This window comes from Periplaneta americana, chromosome 12 (assembly GCF_040183065.1).
Source record: "Periplaneta americana isolate PAMFEO1 chromosome 12, P.americana_PAMFEO1_priV1, whole genome shotgun sequence".
Taxonomy (NCBI): Eukaryota; Metazoa; Arthropoda; class Insecta; order Blattodea; family Blattidae; genus Periplaneta; species Periplaneta americana.
This window is the reverse complement of record NC_091128.1, coordinates 160,272,495-160,286,967: the sequence shown is the minus strand read 5'-3', so window position 1 is coordinate 160,286,967 and position 14,473 is coordinate 160,272,495. Positions and strand designations below refer to the sequence as shown.

The 14,473-nt window shown below is 38.0% G+C and overlaps 1 protein-coding gene across 1 annotated transcript in view; it reads right to left on the bottom strand.

Moving 5' to 3' along the window:
• Positions 1–14,473, bottom strand: part of Dhc36C (Dynein heavy chain at 36C) — a 152,725-nt gene that overhangs the window by 62,302 nt on the left and 75,950 nt on the right. Inside the window, exons 29-34 of the mRNA XM_069842371.1 lie at positions 13,693–13,868; positions 10,620–10,771; positions 8,194–8,341; positions 4,251–4,460; positions 1,467–1,639; positions 115–256 (exon numbers count right to left, since the gene is read on the bottom strand). Of these exons, the coding sequence (XP_069698472.1) occupies positions 115–256; positions 1,467–1,639; positions 4,251–4,460; positions 8,194–8,341; positions 10,620–10,771; positions 13,693–13,868 (1,001 nt within the window). The remainder of the gene's footprint in view (positions 1–114; positions 257–1,466; positions 1,640–4,250; positions 4,461–8,193; positions 8,342–10,619; positions 10,772–13,692; positions 13,869–14,473) is intronic.

The following is a 14,473-nucleotide window of genomic DNA, read 5'->3' as shown; positions in this document are numbered from 1 at the left end:
CACGCGTGTTGCCGACATTCAGGGCAGTCCGGAAACTTATTGATTGCCCCGTGTATGTTAGACAATTTTGTCTGTGCATTTACATACGAAATAAAGTATTGCAGCACAGTTCACCTGGAATAGCTCGTATTCAGATATATGGGCTGCTAGGCGGGTAAGAGACTGTCTGCCTGAACCTCCCACTCCAACTAGGAGTCCGTGACTTCGTGGCTGCTTCAAAATGCGGCAAATCCTGGACAGATGCTCAATTGCAAATCTTTAACAAAAACAATGTATGTTTTACTTTAGAAAAATGGCTTTTGCTATTTCTGGATTTATATCTTTTTTGTTGAAGACTTCATCAAGATCAAGGCAGCAATCTACTTTGAAGTTATTAAGTGGACTGGTTGTACATTTACACTGATGGATCTCTCATGGATCAAAATGAAGGAGCTGGAGCAGGAGCTACTTGCCAATACTTTTCTCTTTATAAAAATGTTGGCAAGTACACAACAAATTTTGATGGCGAAGTTGAAGCCATTTATACATCACTTCAAAATGTATTTGTTTGGCTAAACCAGTGCAAAAACATAGTCATCCTGTCTGACTCCGAAGCTGCAATCCAGTCCATCAGCTCAACTACATCCCCTAAAATGTAAAAAATAAAAGAAATTCATTGCATGGTAAAACAAATTCAAATGCTAAATAAAAAAGTGGTCTTCCAATGGATCCCGGCCCACTGCGGACTGAACGGTAACGAGAAAGCAGATATGTTAGCAAAGAAAGGAACTTATATCAACTTAAAAACAAATTTCAAGTTCCCATATGAATCAATAAAGCAAGTCATAAAAAGAATAAGTTACAGCGAACAGGCAAAACATCAAAATTCAAAATGGAAAGAATCATTCAAAGATCCAAAACTAATTCCTGATCTACCTCGAAAATCTGCCGTGGCCATGTTTAGATTGATTACTGGTCATGATTGCCTCCATCGTATTGGAGTACTGAATTTACCTAAATGCTTACTGTGCACCAGAGAAGAGGACATGGAGGTGGAGCACCTGGCTAATTGTGAAACTCTTAGGACATCTGTGGACCTTCCATCAAAATATTGGGAAGCAAGAAGGATGATGACTTCATTGTTAAATCCAGAGCATTAGATACACACACACACACACTTTAGAAAAATATTTTGTTGAAACTAAGCAATTGTCATGAGTCATCATATTTAAATTATTCCCCTCTAGTCTGTTCCATGCTTCGTGGTTCCAGTCCTTTTGCCGAAACTTTTGTCTCCTAGTTTATATTTTAGCACTCAGATTGGAATTTTGTCTGCTATATAGACTAGCCTGTTTTCTTCATAATTTGAAAATTTCTCGTGAAAAACAACAACTGAATAGACTACAGTGGACTATAGTGGACTCTATGTTGTCAGGAAACAGCTGGATGCATTAAGAAGATTGATTGAAATCTTGTCACATACGTACCTGAATAACACGAGATTCATGGGTTTCTTCGACATGTTGTTGAATTCGTTTAAGTAGCCCTCACACACCGAGCGTAGATGGTTCAGATCTGTAACCTCTATGTAATTCCTTGAGTCAGCTTTAGGATTGGCGAAATCGCAGTAAATTAACTTCCTCATTTCTTCTTCACCAACCTAGAAACAAAGCAATAATAATCTGTGTCGTCATTCTCAGGAATCTGCTGTAATGAATATCATCATTGAGTTCAAGGTTTATGGTTTCAAATTCAACGAGAGTGATGGCTTTTAAAGAGGACAGAGGACACGTGAAAGAACCCTGATCCTGACAAAGAGCTCCTGGCAAAATAGACGGGCATTTCTCGTTCATGTCGAAATTTGAAGGTAGCAAAATGAGCCTAAGTAGGCGTGCCAGAGCCCAACAGATGAGAAGTTTTAACGAATTATTCTGTTGTTTGCAATGAAACTGTCACTTGTCCTCATCATATCTTCTCGAAGCAGTGACAGTGATGCCAGCAAGGTGTAGTTCAAACTGCAGGCCTACTCATGATTATATTTCGCCACTCTGTCTGCTTTTCAAGTATTAATGTGTTAATAAAAGTAGGTAATTTTGTAAAATGGAAAGCATGTTTGTGCTAGTGTCTCTAGATCTTCTAGAAAAGAATCAATTTTGCAAGTTTGAATTCATTCATTCATTCATAGTGTTCTGCTCAAGGGCAGATCTTTCACTGCAAATCCAGTATTCTCCAGTTTTTCCTATTTTCTGCCTTCCTCTTAGTTGTTGTTGTTTAGTCAACTGTCCGAAGACAGATTTAAACCTCGTAAGTAACACCAATAGGCATCAATCATGAGGCAACTAGACCAGAAGATAAGGGGTAGGGTGGCCAGTTCCTTTCCCCCTATTCATCTTAGTCTCCTCATATAATCCATATATTAATGTTATCTATCATCTGATATCTGCCCCGAACTCTTCTCTCGTTCACCATTCCTTCCAGTGCATCCTTCAGTAGGCAGTTTCTTCTCAGCCAGTGACCCAACCAATTCCTTTTTCTCTTCCTGATCAGTTTCAGTATCATTCTTTCTTCACCCACTCTTTCCAACACAGCTTCATTTCTTATTCTGTCTGTCCATTTCACAAGCTCCATTCTTCTCCATATCCACATTTCAAACGTTTCTAGTCGCTTCTCTTCACTTCGTCGTAATGTCCATGTTTCTGTCCCATACAATAAGTTTGAATTGGGGTTTCAAAAAAAAAATTAGATGCAAAGTCAAAAACACTTTTATTAAATTCTCTCTCTCCTCCTCTATCTCCCCTCTCCTCTGTATATACTCTCCCCCTCCATTTCCCTCCCGTTTTCTGCAACCCCCTCTCCTTTCTCACTTCCCCTCTCTTTGCAATATTCCATCCCCTCTCTTCCCTCCATCTCCCTTTCCTCTCTCCATCCCCTCTCCTCTCTCTTCCTACCTCCTCTCTCCTTTTCCCCTCCCTCCCGTTCTCTCCCAGCCCTTTCCTTTCTCCCTTCCCGTCTCTCCCACTCGCTTTTCTCTCTCCCCTCCCATATATCCATCCCCTCCCCTCCCTACTGCTCTCTTCCACCCCTCTTCCATCCTGTCTCCCTCGTCTCTTCCTCCATCCCATCCATCTCCCCCTCCATCCCACTCTTTGCCACTCCCTCTCTCTCTGTCACTCATTTAAAAAGAGTGGGGACTTGGGATGCTTTGCACTAGGCCTTGCAAATGCTAAGGTCAGGTCTTAAGGGGTTAGGTATAGCTTACAGCAGTTAAATTATTGGAAATATTCACATTTTTTTCCTCCATTACTGTATCTTGTACAATAATGAAAATTGGTACGTGTAAAACACTGTCCTTTTGCTATAAGAAAAAAATATTTTTACGATTTAAAAAAACTATTTATTTATTTTTTTCAAAATTCAAAATGATGCCAGTTTACTGTGCAGTGATGAAGCGTTTCCGTCATAACTCATAAACTTGTTAACTTTGTCATGTTCTCTATCTTTTATTTTATTGCTGAAACTCATGTTTACAACTACATTCCTTAATAAATAATATTTTTCATTTTGTGTTAGAAGAAAGTACTGATATTTGATCTTTTTTAAATTAATTTATTTTTTTATTTCTATCAAAGGTAGAGAAGTGATCTTGCATCATATTGTAGATATGACATGCATAAATACACACAAAAAATTTCATCACAGAATGTTGGATAGTTTTTGAGTTATGTGGGAAACGCTTCATCACTGCACGGTGAACTGAATTTTGGAAAAAGAAAAAAAATGTAAATAATTTTTTTAAATCTTAAAAAAATATATTTTTTTTTTCATACAGCAAAAGGACAGTGTTTTACACATAGGTACTAATTTTCATTATTGTACAAGATTGGTAGAGCAGCTGGCTACAGACTGGAAGGTCCGGGGTTCGATCCCAGGTGGTGACAGGATTTTTTCTCGTTTCCGAACTTTCAGAACGGCCCCGAGGTTCACTCAGCCTCCTATAAAATTGAGTACCGGGTCTTTCCCGGGGGTAAAAGGCGGTCAGAGCGTGGTGCCGACCACACCACCTCATTCTAGTGCCGAGGTCATGGAAAGCATGGGGCTCTACCTCCATGCCCCCCAAGTGCCTTCATGGCATGTTACGGGGATACCTTTACCTTTACCTTTACCTTTTACAAGATACATTAATGGAGGATAAAAATGTTGAATATTTCCAAAATTGTACTGCTGTAAGCTGTGCCTAACCCCTTAACGAATCTGTACAGCGCTATGCTCACTCTCTGGTTGTCGGTTCTGATGCGGACGAACATCTCGTCCATGTCCTCCTCCAGTCTGTCCGCGATCACCTCGTGCATCACGTCGAACAGCCAGCTGCGGTCGTTGTCGTCCACCAGTCTGTCGTAGTACACGCGCAGGACCTCGTGTACCCACAGCCTCTTCATCGAGATCAGATCCTCCATCGCCTCGGGCACCGACAGCAGCACTCCCTGGTCAAATGAAATACCAGCCCATTAACGACTGATATCAGTAATTTCGTGCAGTGCTTTAGTATTGTTGAATCCTTACAATTCTTACATTATATCTCTCAATATTTCCTGAATTCCACTGCACCATACATTTTATATTTCTTCGTTTATAGCAGCGGTGGCGGAAATGTAATCCTGCGCCGAGCCACTGTGTAACCTGCGACGTGCATAGCACCTATGGAGGGAGGCGGACACACGAAGGGGAAGTGAAGCAACTGTCTGACTTATTACCGGATTTTCATTTTCCTTACGTCAGGCACTTTAATATAATTTTATACAGTACAAGGCTACAAACTAATGTTTAGTACGTGTAACGAAGAACGAAATGAACAGTAAATGAACAATATCACAACCTAAAATTAGGCCTAACTGTCTTCAGAATGTCTCTGCGACAAAGTTTCAAAATCAGGAATTATGTCACTTACTGCCAGTCGCAGTTGATCACGAAGGTATTTGTCTGTCAGTCGCGATCTAAATTTGGTTTTTACTATTTTAATTCTTGAAAATAATTTTTCACAAACGTAAGTTGTAGCGAACATGGCTTCAACAGAGCAAGCGAAAGAACGAAGCTTCGGATTTTATTTTTTGGCAAAGATTTTAAATATTATTTCAATGTACCGAAGTACATATGATATTTCCATGCAGATATTCTGCGTCATCATACGATGAAAGAGTAATGGAACGGAGAAAAATTCTCTCCGGCGCCGGGATTTGAACCCGGGTTTTCAGCTCTACGTGCTGATGCTTTATCCACTAAGCCACACCGGATACAACCCCGACGCCGAACAGAATCGTCTCTGATTGAGTTCCAACTCTTGGGTTGGGTTGGTGTGGCTTAGTGGATAAAGCATCAGCACGCAGAGCTGAAAACCAGGGTTGAAATCCCGGCGCCGGAGAGAATTTTTCTCCGTTCCATTACTCTTTCATCGTATGATGACGCAGAACATCTGCATGGAAATATCATATGTACTTCGGTACATTGAAATAATATATGATATGCGTAAATCACGAAGTGATTTAAGACGGCGCTTATTCCGTCGGATCCCGGCCAACTAGTCACTCATAACGAGTGCACCTGAGCACATGTGTGGACTTCGGTCCTATGTTCATAGACATCTATGACGTAGTGCAAAGGGCGGCCAATAGAGGGAACCCAAGAGTTGGAACTCAATCAGAGACGATTCTGTTCGGCGTCGGGGTTGTATCCGGTGTGGCTTAGTGGACAAAGCATCAGCACGTAGAGCTGAAAACCCGGGTTGAAATCCCGGCGCCGGAGAGAATTTTTCTCCGTTCCATTACTCTTTCATCGAAAGATTTTAAAGTTCAACATTTGTCAAGTACTTACATCTAGTTTTCATTTGACATCACATAGTAAATCAGTGAGTTCAAATTGAAGAGCTAACCGCATTATTCGTACATCTGCTGGAAAAGGGTCGACGTACAGAGATGATGATGATGATGATAACAACAACAACAACACTTAACCCTTTAATGTTTCATGAGTAACATGTAGTATAATGCCGTTTTATGCTATACAACCGTTTTCCTCGTAATACTTGTGAACAAATCATACATTTAATATTCTCATGATATTGACAGCAAAAAAATGCGTCCTCCCATCCTACTTGGAACTTTCGTACATGGTTTCGAGAGAGACATAATGCCACTCGCAGGTCAGAGACAAATATAAATGGAACGGAGTTTGACTCCAGTGAGTGAGAGGGTGGGGTTGGCGGAGGTTAGAAGCAAGCGAAATGCACAGCTATCACTGCGAGCCACAATGTCTCGCGAGTCACGTTCTCGCCACGGCTGGTTTATAGAAACGTCGATTTAGCCTGAAAGTCCCTGACCATTTTCTTTTCAAGTTTCCGCTTTATTACTGCAACAGATTCATTCAATTCATTGTTATAAATATGCCAGGTGATTTTCTGAGTATAGAACATAGGGATTTGATTTAATGTTGCTATTCAAAGTAATTATATAACTTACACAGTGGGCCAAAAAAGGGCACAAAATTAGAAATACTCTATTTTCGGAACTACATAACATTAATTTATAATGAATACATTGTTGAAAAGAGTAGACTTTAAAGATGAGCAGGACTTTTTATTATGTTTTGAGGGTCAATTAAAATATTACGGAGGTCAATACACAATGATGCGAAAAATGTGGTTTTTGAAGACAATTTATTACTTCAAAATGCAGAAACTGAATGTTGCTAAAATTAATAATAATTAATGAGCTTTCAAATAATCAAAATTAAAAATGATGCTCTATGTGACCGCCATTTACCCGCACAACCATTTGTAGGCGTCTTCTCCATTGTCCAATAGCACTGGATATCTGTCTTTGATCTAGCCGGTCCCAACATTCAAGAAGGCGTTGTCTTAAATGTTCAATATTACGAATTCTTGTTTTGTAGTAAACTGCTTTTTGTAGTTGACTCCATATAAAATAGTCCATAGTATTAAGATCTCGTTTGAAACTCCAGCGGAAATCATCAGAGAATCTGAGAAATGCGATCTTTCACGCAATAATCTCTCAGGAGGGATATCATGTCCGTATCTTGCTAATCAATCGTTGTACACTTGAAACAGACCAGTCTCGTTGAGCGTAGTTCCTTGCAATTTGACGGGCAGATAAATTATTATACTGGTGCAAATGTTTAATGAAAATCTTGTCTTCGTTCGTTAAGCGACCCATTATTCACAAAATGAGAACTCAAAACGGAAGAAAACAAATGACGATAGCACAACAAACGGCTTGGCCTGCTGAACTCGTAAGACCATAATGCTTAGTTCGGCATAAACGATCGATTTTGCACTGCCTTACAAAAAATAAAAAATAATGTTTAATAAATTCTAAAAAATTAAATATTACATTACCTTCCCGGTCTACAAGGACTGTGAAATTTGTCTGTGAAATAAACTTTCAAGTGAAATCATTAGCTACTGGAATATAACCATTTAAATGTTGTGCCTTTTTTGGCCCACTGTGTGTATTAAAATTTATATTTAAAAAGATCATCAACATTATGCAAACATTCCTTTGCTAAAATAGAGTTAATTTTACTTTTAAATACATTATCAGGCAAACATCTCATATTCAGAGATATGCTAAACTATTATAAAATTTATTATTGAGGAAAAATTCGCTCTGGCACCGAGGATCGAACCCCGGACCCCCAGTTCTACACTCTGAGTGCTCTAACCACTGAGCTACGCCGAAGTTCAACCCACCGCACCGGATTGAAATTTTATCCTTTGGTTCTTTTCCCTTAATGACCTTACTTCATGTTCTATTTATACTGTATATTGACATATATTAAATCAACAGTTATCACACATGGAACGCACTCATTTGAGTGACTGGCCCAGTGTGTAGAACTGAGAGTCCCGGATTCCATCCTCGGCAACAGAGCTAATTTTTCTCCATTAATAACAAATGATAACCATCGCAGATAATTCTGTAGGACCAAAAAATAATCTTTACATAGATATAAAATTTAACTAACATAAAATACCAATTCTTTTGAGACATAGAATTTATTCATTTTTCTCTGGATTGTCCTTTATGAGCTGAGTAATGCATGCTTCTTACATTAGCGACATCTATGAACACGTTTGTAGAGTCAGAGCGAATAACAGAAAGTTGAGAGCCTTATCATTGGACAAAAAAATGATCGCATTCTAACCTGAATGACTCGTGAGAAGTCCCGCAGATTGAAGAGGTAATGTGACTTGTCTGGAGTTGGTAACAGGTAGGATCGGGCCTTCTTGTAGATGTCCAAAGTTGCCATCACCAACTGTTCGATGCTTGGATCAAACTCCTTGCTAAATCCTCTGTCAAAAGTACATTTAATTTTGAATTAGTATGCAATGTTCTGATCTGTGACAACTACGTCATCGTCAGCTTGTATTCCAGATAAATTAGCCTGGATACGTTACATAAATTACATCATTGATGAAGGAGGAAAACCAGCGTGCGAATTGAATATTTTCTTCAGGAGGGGGGGGACATTAAAGTGTTAATTGCCGATAAAAATACAGTCCATAATAATTTGCAGTGTTGACCGACCAGCAGTAAAGTTGACGCTCTCAGCTTATATTAAAGAAAAAAATAATTATAGTTTTTATGTACTGCATTAATAGCATATAAACTAGAGTCTGACTGCCTCCGTGGTCTGCTGGCTTCCAGATCAGGAGGTCCCGGGTTCGATTCCCGGGCTCTGCTCTCGGTGAATTTTTCTTGAAGAAGAATAATTCCCTGGGTGTCTAGAGTCTGGAAATTTGTATGAATGTGAGTGTGATTGTGAGTGTGCCGGGTTAATATTAATTAACCAGTCATCACAAATATAAAAATAAATCAGGACTGTCGCTGGACAGTAACCTGAACATACGTTTCAGCGTCACATTGTTGACTTGTAACTCCATCTGTTAGCACAACCATAAAGCAGCTAATAGATGCAATAGAGTTACCAACAACGAAAAAAAAAAAAAACTAGAGTTGAACAACGATCGAAAAAAGCAAAACTAAAAGAGCCCGGAAAGCCAAAAACCCGCACGACAGTATTGCCCATGTCACTGACTGCTTGTCAAGACATCGAGGTGGTCAACTCTCGAACGTCAAACAGCCTTGAATCATCACAGTTGTTTATACCAGACTGAACTTTTATCTGTTTTGGCAACTGTTATGAATGTATAAACAATCAAGTACCCTATTTGAAACATCATCTCTACCTTTCAATGTAAAATAATCCGTTCCCCAATCTTTATTTAATTACTAGGCCCTTATTAAAAGGCTAGGAATTTTTTCGTGTTTGAGATCAAGTGTACAATCTCAAGTAAAAAAATATTAACGCTTTATTCTTAGAAATGCAAATTTATTTGAGATTTTTTTATTTATATAACAATAGGTAGGCCTAATATCTGATAATAGAACCAGAACATTTCGATAACTATGATACTGTTTTGTCTTTTTGTATCAATTAAACATTTCTAATGTTATTTATTATTTATTTCAATGATACATGTTATTCAAAGTTACGAAATCTTTCCACGCTGACCAAATGCTATTTCGAGAATGATGAGCGAGATTCGAAGCGCACGAGAGTTACGAGACGAGACTCGAAAGACAAATGCAGCGAACACAGCGAGCGAGAACAGCATCTTTAATATAAACTATGGAAACTATAAAGTATGCAGCTAAAAGAGGTAATTGTTGGCCCTGGCAGGGACAAAGTAATACCACAGTCTAGTATATACAGTCACGAAGCTTGAGTTGTGAGGGTACTAGGAACAATAGACTGTGCCGGTACTATTTCGTATTGTCTGTGATGAGGCGATAGTAGCGATCCTATACTAAAAGCCAGGTTATGAACCGACGAAACAGGAAGTAGTTGGAATGGCGAGAGGAAAGTGCGGGTTAGAGGGGTAGCCTGTGCAGTGATGACACGTTGAGTGTGGGGGGGTGGAGGGGAGAACGAGAACGGAGCTTTTCATTGGACCTCGCGTGAAAATGTCGTCTGCTAACGAAAATCTGGCAACGCAATCACGGAGACAGTGTAGCCAGTCCCTAAGCAGTACCACGTGCATTACGAGTCGCATTTCGTACCAGCGTCATTAGCTCGTGCTTTCTTAAAAACAGTAATTTTAATTACTAATATTGTTGATAGTGTTATCGAGAACTATATACAGTAGTTATTTTAAACATATCGGTGACAAATGCTGAACACGCTTTGAATCTCGCCCCACTATGTGGCAACAGAGTTCAGAAAGAGACCAACAGAACGTTGCTTCCGGTTTAGTCGGTTCATAACCTGGCTTTTAGTATAGTGGTTAGCAACTCTATTTATTTGTCTATGGTTAGCAACTATCTATGAATGCATATTCCCTACTTATTGAGCTTCGTGACTGTATATACTAGACTGTGGTAATACCTTTTCAGTTGGGGACATCATTTTCTACAGGGAGGGATCTTCAGAGTCCCCCCTCAATTCGTATCCTGAGGAAAATGGTTCTCTCTTCTTAAAAGTTAGCTGAGGTTTAATTCATTATGGTTGTGGCCATTACACTTCTATTGTACAAGTATGTAAATCACACAATAAAGGCTACAACTTACCTTGTATCAAGGTGCCATAGCATCATTTTGCTGAATATGTGGATCATGATGGCGTCTTCAAACTCATCAATGCACAGAAGGTTGAAATGGCGCCAGAATCTCGGGGTGATGACATTCCCTCCCTGACTGACAGGGCCCATGCCGCACATCAGCTGCACAAGCAGACATCGCTGATTTTAATACTCCACTTCATTTAATTCATGTCACTCATAACTATTTTATTTTATACATCTGACTCAACGGTGTTTGCCCTAGACATAGAATACCCCTTTTAAGTTTAAAGACCCATAGCCTGTTACCATGACTATTACACTCTTACTACGTCATACTACTTTTGACCAATAAAACGGTACGAAAAGACGTATTTCGACCAATCATGGCTGCTTATCGCACAATTTTATCGCGTCCCTAGCATTTGTTTAATTTTATCGCGTCCCTAGCATTTGTTTAATTTTATCACGTCCCTAGCATTTGTTTCTTTGTTTGCCAACATTTGAAACTGCGCTGGTCTGGACGTCAAAAAAAAAAAAAAATATATATATAAAATTACAAACCACTCCAGTCCATGCACAGCAGTTTCAAATATGACTCGCATTGGCATTCAAGAACAAGAATTAATAAAAATCACTGATCATACCTATGCATCATCTGAAATCCGATTTACAAATAAATGAAGAGCACCATTCGGAAATCCTGAATAGGTTGAATACACCATGTAGGCCTAAATCAACGAGTTCCACTTCTATTACGCACACGTCCAATATAACATCAATTGAACCACCAACCACATTCAAATTTGAAAATTGTACATTCAATAATTATTCCTTTTAAAATTATTCATGTTTATTTTTTATGTCGTCGTCGTTAATTAAAACTTTTCTAACACTTGTGTATATTAGTTAGGTTATGTTATTGCTTCTGCTATATGATATTATGGATAGTCACGTATCAGAGATTGTTTAATATTAAGATTTATTGAAAATCATCTGTCAAGTGACGTTGATTACTGGGATTCGGATAATTGAAGTGGAATGCATCTGTCTTAATAAAAATGAAACTGAATCAACAAAGCTTTCTTGACTAGTAACCGTCTACAGAGTTCAATGAAGATTCCATATGTAGGGCTCTGAGTTCTGCAGTCACAACTGGCCTACGTCTATGTTCATGATACAACGGAGTGGGCTATGGAAATTCAGCTCTCCTTGGCAACGGTTTTGTTGTGAATTGTTTTTGTATCTTTGTGCGTGTTCATATCACGTCGGGGTCACCAATATTGTAGCTAAAATACAATATACTGATTAAGTGAAACTCAAGAACAGTTTTTATTTCTCGTCAGAAAGATACAAAAACAATTCACAACAAAACCGTTGCCAAGGAGAGCTGAATTTCCATAGCCCACTCCGTTGTATCATGAACATAGACGTAGGCCAGTTGTGACTGCAGAACTCAGAGCCATACACATAGTTGGCACAACTGCCATCTAGCGTAATGGTGCAATAATACATTTGAAGACAGGTTTATTTTCGTAAGTCAATTAATATTTTATTGTATTGGAGTACTTTGTTACTTATAATCTTTATATACTTTCTTCTAATCGTGTAATAGTCAATTAAATCCCACTCGAGTTTTGATTTTCTCTAGATAAATCTGCTCGTGTTCCACTTGCAGATTTATCGATAAAATCAAAACCTCTAGTGAGATTACTGTTGATAAAATTTTCCAGTCAGTTTTTTATGTGCTAGAACAAGTTACTGTGCACTTCTAGAATGATTTATTGCACTTTCAAGTAGGCTCTTTTGGCACTTTTTATCACTATTATAATTTTATTATTATAATAACCAAGTTTAACTGTGCCCAATTTACCCCATTGATGGGGGAATTTCGGTATAATCTGTATTACGGTACTAGGGTGACCAGACGTCCTCTTTTGTCCGGACATGTCCTCCTTTTTAGGCCTTTGTCCGGGGTCCGGGCGGATTTATAAAAAAATCAAGAAATGTCCTCCTTTTCGTAACTTGTATGTCTGATATTTTGAAATTATCTGATTTGACGTATTTTTACAGTAATTTTCCTGCAGATGGCAGCAGCATTGACAGAATATATTCTTTGCCAACGATCATAACTCTCTTCGCTTACAAAGTAATATTAAATTCACATTTTGTGCGGTCTTTTTATATAGGCCTATTTTGATAATAATTATAGTTCCTTTAGATTTCATATGTAGTTAACTGTAAAATCATTTTATATTATTAAGTTTTATCATAAGTATGCTGTAATAAAATAGATATTGACATAATTTTAAGTAAAATATAGGCCTAAGCCTAAATCTATATTTTCTGTCCTCTTTAATAATATAGTACCCTTGACTTTGATATGTAGCTAACTGTAAAAGCATTAGGCCTATTATTAAATTTTATCATAATTGTTTTGTAATATTAACATACTTTTAAGTATAACATAAACCTAAACCTGTACTGTAAATATTTTGCAATAAAATAGATATTGACGTAATTTTTAGTATAATACAGACCTAAGTCTAAATCTAAGTGCATATATTTCGTCCTCTTTTTTCGAGCAATGTCCTTCTTTTTGAAGCTTTGTGTCCTCTTTTCTATCGATGTGAATCTGGTCACCCTACGTATTACTGACGTAAAATATGCTTTAAAGCCCTTATAAAATCAAATTATCCCAACCACAGATTAGACAAGAAGTTGATGTAACCCGTTCAATAATAATAATAATAATAATAATAATAATAATAATAATAATAATAATAATAATAATTTAGAAGAAACAACAAGGGACTGAATAAAAATAAACATGTGCGGAAATATTAATACTGAAAAATTACAAGAAAATTTAGACGTGAAAAAAAATTGAAATGTTTCGGACAAGCCTATTGACAGATTACGAATAGGATATACTGTACAGACCAGATGAAGGAGAGCCTCGGAAGGCAGACTGAAGTGGAAGGAGATTTGTAATTAGAGGTCAATGTAAGAAGATGATGAATGACAATGTTACATTTTTCCTTTGAAATGTGGGATATCATCTCAAAGGTAATGAACCTCACCTGGATGTCGATCAACTTGATGGGGGTGACATCCTTGCGGTCGTACCATGTCCAGTGGTCCAACCACTGACGAAGTAGCTCTATTGGAGGCTGTGCCCCGTACTCCTCTTTAATGGGCATATTCACATCGTCTACAAACACCACACATTGCTTGCCCAGCGGAGGTCCGTACACCCCTGCGATAAAATACAGCTCACAGTGACGGATTCTACAAACTACACTGAAATCAATACCTACGTACGGGCTAATCCACCTCAAATCGACCGAAATATAGAGAAAATTGACCTTGCAATTTTTAAATACAATGAAACTTTTTCTATCCGTTGACAACTGTGATACAATGCTTTGTGCAAAGTTTGAGGCATCAGAACTTCATAGTGTTTAAATTAAAAATATTTAAATTTATCATATTTTCATAAAATTAGCAACTTTAAAATGTTGTGGCTCCGAAACCCTTTCACCCAATGATCAAAATCATGGTCTATTTTGATGCTGAGAAATTAAAGTTTATATTGACATGTAAACAGTTTTTCTTACTTTTTATGGAAATGGAGAAATTTAGATTTTTCTTCATTAAGACGCCTTTGCCCAAGAAAAAATATTTTTAAAATATATGGTTAGATTCCGCATTGAAAGTACAAATAAACACATATTTTTTACTGGTGCACCGTTGATAAGAAAGTATTGAAAATATCAAATAAAGTAAATAAATAGTACGCGCGTGAACTAACCAGCTGACTGTGAGGCGGGAGCTAGCCGAGGTAAGCAAGGCCAGGAGACA